The sequence below is a fragment of the Coptis chinensis genome, chromosome 9 (genome assembly GCF_015680905.1).
Source record: "Coptis chinensis isolate HL-2020 chromosome 9, ASM1568090v1, whole genome shotgun sequence".
Lineage (NCBI taxonomy): Eukaryota > Viridiplantae > Streptophyta > Magnoliopsida > Ranunculales > Ranunculaceae > Coptis > Coptis chinensis.
The window spans coordinates 64,288,555-64,295,379 of record NC_141464.1 but is presented as its reverse complement, the minus strand read 5'-3'; the positions used below and the strand labels follow the sequence as shown (position 1 = coordinate 64,295,379).

Sequence of the window (6,825 nt, the reverse complement as noted above, 5' to 3'; positions counted from 1 at the left end):
CAGTTCTCATACTTTTGATGCAAAACAGTTAACAACACTGTTTTGGGCCTTCAATGAAACCCATAACAGGCAAAATCTCTATAGGCCCAATGACGAAAAACGAATTTTTTATTTTTTGATAATTGACGAAAAAACGATTTAAGAGTTTGAAAATTGTGAGTTCATGTGTCTACCAACCTTAGGTTAACCTAAACAATATGTTAATCAGTGGGGCCTAGAGAATGTGCCACGTGTCATTCTTGGATCGGTGCAAGAATATGTGTACTTGTAAAGTATTTGTTCCAGATGGTGATGTGGTAGGACATAAAGGACATAGATTAATACCTACAATTATTTTTTTCCAAAAAGCAAAAGAGATAGAGAAAATATATATTTCATTATAATCGATCATATCCCTTTGTTCGTAAGGAATTAATAATATAAAGTTGATAACAGAAAATAAAAATAATGATATAAAGTTGAAAAAATAAGGCAAAAGTGAATTCGACTTTGAAAAAAAAAAACGTCACTAATCATACTCTTCAAATGTCAAATGGATTCCGGTTATTTCTACCGTGTCATACTACTTGATGGTCTTATATATATAGGCTTCAAGTGGTATAGAAACACTTTCATCCAACCAAACCAAAAGAAATAAGTCCAAGAGAAGAGAAAGATCATAAGTTAGCGTATATATATAGTTACGAGATTGAAGGAAAGATAGTTATTGCTAGAAAATTGTTAGTTCAAGCTAGGTAGCCATGGCAGATGAGTTTCAAAGTGGAATATGTAGTGGACACTGGTGGAATTCATCGAGGAACGGATTAAATGGAAGTGGATCAGTACCTTGTTCGACTACTGTTAATGATATTGGGAATTTTGGTGGTTGGAGTACTACTGAGGTGGTGGACATGAAAACAAGGTCATGTGAAGAGTCAGTTTCGGTGTCAGATAGTTCCATGGTTTATCAAGATACTCAAAAGCCTCAAGGGTCAGATTCCGTTAGTGGTGGCGGTGGTGGCAATAACGTTTTGATGGATTCGACTTTACAAATGATGGGTTTTGGCCTTTCAACTCCATTGGATTGGAACCAAGCTTTACTGTAAGTTTAATCAAGTTCACATACTTTTTTTTGGATAAGTTTTTACATGTACAGTTTTCATAAAATTATATATCCTTGATGTTCCCTTACACCTTTCTATTTCTAAAACAAAAGCAGTTTTTGAATTGTTATAATTCTTGAAGCAAGCTGATTGAATTCGATATTTTACATCGACAAAGGAATACATTATTATAAACATCATAGCTGTTCGTATTGGTTGCATAAAATAACTGATATTCAATTGTGATTATGTTTTAGGAGCAGAAATAGTGGAAGAGCAGAGAACAATTTTCACTCACTGCTGCAAGAAGAACTAAGTTCGAGGTCGAATTACACGCAAGAAAACATGATGGAATCATCTCAAGTCCAAAAGAATTGGAGTCCACAGAATTTTTCTGGTAGTAGTGCAGAATCGTCAGTAGCGTTCAAGCAAATAAATCAAGGTCTCTCTCTAGATCAAAATCGCACAAACACTGGAAATAGCGGCTCAGATGCATGTACAGTTACATGCCAAGGCCTACCGACAGATTTTTCAATGGATTCAGTACCATATAATTATCAGCCAACGTTCTTACAAGGTATACTTGAACCTGATTTACATCTCCAACAATCTCCTTATCAAAATCGGACGATGAATTATACATCTCAAGCGAACTATGGAGTGAACACCAATGAATTATCCCATTCATGGCAAAAATTACCACAATACATGAAAGCTTCACCTCCAACCCAGCACTCAAGTACCAATAACCACTTGCACTTCTCCAACAACGCACCTTACTGGAATCCAGCTGCTGCTTCAATGAGCACTCGACCCAGCTTTCTCCCTTCAGTACAAAACCAAATGTTCGCGCAAACGTTGGAAGAAAAACCCAATTGTAGCACTTCTGCGAAGGTAAATATTGTCATTAGGATTATCTATCTAACTCATTAATGTTGTCAATTTGTCATCATGGCTACGTTAATTGGACTTGGTTCTTATATGGATATATTCTGCAGCCCAAAAGTAATGAAGTTCGTGATTCTGGCTCAGCGGTGAAGAAAGGAAGTAGTGACACCGCACCCAAGAGACCCCGTGTTGAAACACCATCCCCATTACCGACTTTCAAGGTAGGATAATATTCCATCAACTTTCTGATGACTAGAGAATTAGGAGCTGTTTTATATACAAATAATAGGTGAAAATTTGGCGCATATATTGTTTTTAGGTCAGGAAAGAGAAGCTAGGGGACCGAGTCACTGCGCTTCAGCAACTGGTTTCACCTTTCGGAAAGGTGGATATCTGTTTTTCTTTACTCTTACTTTCATGAGTACTATAATCCACGCTTTCTTTGTATCCAATTTTATTACAAAAGCTTACTTTGGTTTATATGATTCAAACTCTATTGTTTCAGACTGATACAGCGTCGGTGCTTTATGAAGCTATTGATTACATTAAGTTCCTCCATGAACAAGTCAGTGTAAGTTCCATTGTAGTTTTTTATTACAATTTTGATACAATTTAATTGAGAAAGAAGAGCAAAAGAAACATACGTTATACTTTCTTATTTGCATTTCCTTGTTTACTGCCAGGTTTTAAGTGCCCCATACATGAAAAATGGAGCACCCGTACAACACCATCAGGTACAACTTTGTGTATAAATAAATCTATACTTAAACTGGTGATCCATATTTTATGTTTCATATGATTGTTAGATTGTATCTTTCTTCTTTTCTTTTTTTCTCCCCTAAATAAGGTACTTATGTAAAATGTAGAATTCCGACAAAGCCAAGGGTGCTGAAAGACCACAACAAGATCTTAGAAGCCGCGGATTATGTTTGGTGCCCATGTCAAGCATCTTCTCAGTTACTAATGAGACTAGTGCAGATTTTTGGACCCCTACATTTGGAGGAACTTACAGGTAATTGAAGAAAAGAGAACGTAAGGGTGGTTCTAAGAGGAATTATGTTTTCGGAACCATCAAGTTCAAGCCAAAGTATTGATTAAAGATCAACGGAAAGCGAGAAACCAGAGCCATAGTATCACTTTAAACTGGGAAGAAAGTAAATCCCAAGATCAAAGAAATAAAGAGAAAAGGAGTAGAAAGGAAGTGACCCTTCAAGGACAGGAAATGTTGGGCCAGCTACAGGCAAAATGATGTAGGCTGGCCAGGAATTAAGGACTAAAGGAAGAGAATATCAGAAGAAAAGTGTTGTAATAATCAAATTATTATATGAGTTAGGGATGGGAACAGGTGCTAAATTTAGTTCAGATTTTAGATTAGTTAAGGGAAGTCTGTTGTTGTATGTAGCTGAATTTAGCAGAGAGAAGCAAGATAAAGAAGCTTTTGATTTGTTCCTGTTTCTATATGTGTATAAGGCTGGCACAAGCTTTATTTAAGAGAGAAACAAACTGAAAGAAATAAAAAGGAATAATTGAATTACAGAATATGATTGATTGTGTGGAAGTCATTTGATTGAGGATCTATCTTTTTAAATTTGTTTATATGTTTGGAATATGGTAGTGGAAGTCAGAAGATGGCCCAGTGCTTCTCTTTTTAGGGTTTAGATTATTCGAAATGGAGATGTGTGTGTATGGGAACTATCAGGCATGCTTTTGTGCTTTTCATGGAATGGTCACATTGAGGGGCATCCATTGGAAGGTAAAGAGAAACCAAACCTTCCAATCCAATCCAATCTCATCCATTCCAATCTCCATCTCTCTCTTTTCTCTATTTTTGCCTATAAAATTTGGTCATTTATATTTGCTACATGTATGATCACGCACCATGCATATTATTGATTTCGACCGCTTATTTATGTTTAAATTAACTAAGTACATTTTAAAGTCTTTTAACTTTTAACCTACAGGCCATTGTTAATTAATCAATGAAACTGTACACACACATGTTACTCCGGTCGTGGTGAACGTCACTGGTATGCTAATAAGTGCAGAGATTTTTTTGCTATCGTGTCCAGCGGTTCTTGTCACCACGAAATCTAGCCGCCCACCAGGCATTTCTCAGGGTAAGCCTGGGAGTAGGCTATCGCTCCCGCCTCTCAATTAGTCATTTCCAGTAGCATTGCAAGTGAGGGAACTCAAACTTGCGTCTCATCCAGTTTTCATCAAGCGTCAAGACAACTGCTTATTCCAACTATGTCTCCTCCAATAAGTGCGGAAATTTGTTTGTACAAGGATTTAGATATAAGGGATTGTTATGTTATGGTCTTATTATGGAGCCTGATTTATCTTTGCACCTTTCCAGCATGTTTCCACAACGCATCATCAGCCCAACTAACCTATTTTAGGGATATTTTTCGTATTTAGTAATTCTCGTAATCAGAAGGAAATCGGTTTATATCTGCACTGAGAGAATTTTAAGAATTTGGGGAGTTAATTATTGGATCTGTTGAACGTAGAGTAATTTGAGTTAGGCCTCTTCAGTAACACGATAGAGTGCTTGGTTAGTTGTCCAATTTCAAGTGGACGACGCCCTAAACAAGGATACTAACTCGCGCAAATAAATGTTTTCGCTCGAGAGGATCAGTTAAACTGTACTGTAAATTAAGACTATTGTCCAACATACCATGCTACCTATTTGTCCATGATTGAAAGCAAGGAAACTAGAGTAAATAAAAAGATATGTATATGGAGAATGATTTCGATGTGCATGCTGTGATTTCAGTAGTAAAACTTGATCATTTCATGTGACATAACAGTCCATGACAAATTGGAATTAAATTAAAGGATTTCTCAAGTTTCACTTTGCAGAGGAATAATACCGGCCAATAAAGAAGATTTAGCAAACCGTCAATAAAAATATCTTTTGCTTATTCAAAAGGTTAAGAACTTTTGATTATAAAACAAAAGGAGGGATAAGAAGCTTAGATTTCAAGCTTCCCTATGACAAAGAGCTCCCCCCTTTAATTTCTGAGAAGCTATGTGCTTAATTTATTTTTATTTTGAAGAAGCTATTTGCTTAAAATTAAGTTACATGGAAATGCACCCAAAAAAAAAAGTGCACCAGCTGGCCAATATGGCTAATCATCGTATCATATGGTATACTTGGTTGGAATCTGCTGAAAATTCAACTCTGGTTTGCAAGTCTGGAATTGATCAGTTAGAATTATACCATATGTTAGAGCATTAGGATCCTTTCTCAATCAGTACTGGAACGGAATTTTGTTCTGATTTTTTCCAAGTAATAGAGATAAGATTTTGAGAACCAAAAAGTATTAAATACAGAAATGCATCGAGCATCCTTTACTCTGAGATGTCTAATAAGGAATATAAATAGAACATTAAGCAGTTATAGTTTGCGTAATGTCTCCCTGCTTTGTCTTGTTATAGAAGAACATTTCCGTTGGATGGTATGTTCTCATTTCATTACAGCTAATCTTCTTTGTTATACAGCCGTTAATGTCTTACAAAGAATATCAATGTAGGATTTCGGTAAAAAAGAGAATAAGCTTGACGCAGACAAATTAAGCTATTACATACGATTAACGGATATTGAGAAACTAAGGGATCGGAAAAAATCCCCTTAGAAACAGAATCGAATAGAAAGACAGCAAGAACACCTAAAGTACAGGGTACAGAAATCTTTCTTTCGTGAAGCGCTTTATCCACTACTATAACGAGGTTAATACTTAATACACTACTAGGGCTAGCAATGGGGTCGGATAAGAACCGATACCCGATCCGTTCTAAACCGATAAAGCGTATAGGTAGTTAGTGTTTTGGACCGGTTGTGGGTCTTAAAAATCAGAATCGCCCTATTATTGGATTGGTTATGAATTAAGTATGTATTGAACCGCTATGGACTCAATCCGGTTGAAATTTTGACCCCACTCTTTTTGTGACATTCAACGTCATAAAATATAATAAACAATAGTTGATAGAGTTCAAAATTTAAGTTTTTGTAATGGCTTTTGATTAATTAATAAAATTTTCTTCTTTAATCAATGAGTTATGCCTTTGGAATTTTTGTATCTTGTTTATATTTAGCAAAAAAAATATGTACTTATAAAAGGAAATTATGATACAATTGCAAAAGACCCGGTCCAAATTGAGGCTATTGGTTTGGAACGGATTGGATCTGAAATCAAAAAAACAATTCGGTTCGGTTTTGATTCTCTAACTCAAATATCCATTCAGGCTTGGCCCGGTTCTAGATCTGCATTGCTAAAAAGCGAATCAATGGCTATGGATTTGCATATATCCAGATCGACCTAGCCCATTGCCAGCCCTAACTACTACGTACTCAAATACTATACTATCAATATCTACGATTAATCGCAATATCGCTTGATAAAAAAATCACTGAAAATATCGGTTCCCCACTTTAAAAAACAAATACGTAAAATTAACAGTTGGACTCTTAACCCGGATTAATAATAAAAAATGTAATCAAGGTTTATTTATTTTCTCCTGATCTTTAACAACAATTAAATGTACAAATTATATTATATTATATTCTCTCTCTAATATATATTCATTCTCCCCTTGTTCTTTTAAATATTTAACATAATTATTGTGGTTGACACCTTCGTAGTACCTCAAAATTGAGTTGGTTGGATGATATTATTAGAATTTGATATTTTTTAATTTGTTGAATCTCTGATAACTATTTTAGAAAATTTTGATATAATTATACTATTATATATCTAACTACTATAAAGAGGATGATTCGGTGAACAATGGCCTTTTCCTATAATACCCCTATTCAGTTTCTATTATTACAATTATTATTAAAAGATATATA

At 35.1% G+C, this 6,825-nt stretch overlaps 1 protein-coding gene across 4 annotated transcripts; it reads left to right on the top strand.

The window, feature by feature from the left end:
- The first annotated feature begins 470 nt into the window (after positions 1-470).
- On the top strand, positions 471-3,509 carry LOC147477323 (transcription factor bHLH112-like). 4 transcript variants are annotated; one of them, XM_086583563.1, is made up of 7 exons: positions 471-1,081; positions 1,346-1,976; positions 2,081-2,191; positions 2,290-2,355; positions 2,476-2,541; positions 2,654-2,704; positions 2,837-3,509. In XM_086583563.1, exons 1-7 carry the CDS (start codon positions 741-743, stop codon positions 2,984-2,986), a joined length of 1,416 nt encoding a protein of 471 aa, XP_086439689.1. In that variant the 5' UTR covers positions 471-740; the 3' UTR covers positions 2,987-3,509. The 4 variants fall into 4 exon arrangements, with proteins under 4 accessions (XP_086439689.1, XP_086439690.1, XP_086439688.1 ...); XM_086583564.1 differs by having other exon boundaries at positions 486-1,081; positions 1,340-1,976; positions 2,476-2,535; XM_086583562.1 differs by having other exon boundaries at positions 560-1,081; positions 1,340-1,976.
- Positions 3,510-6,825: the final 3,316 nt, after the last annotated feature.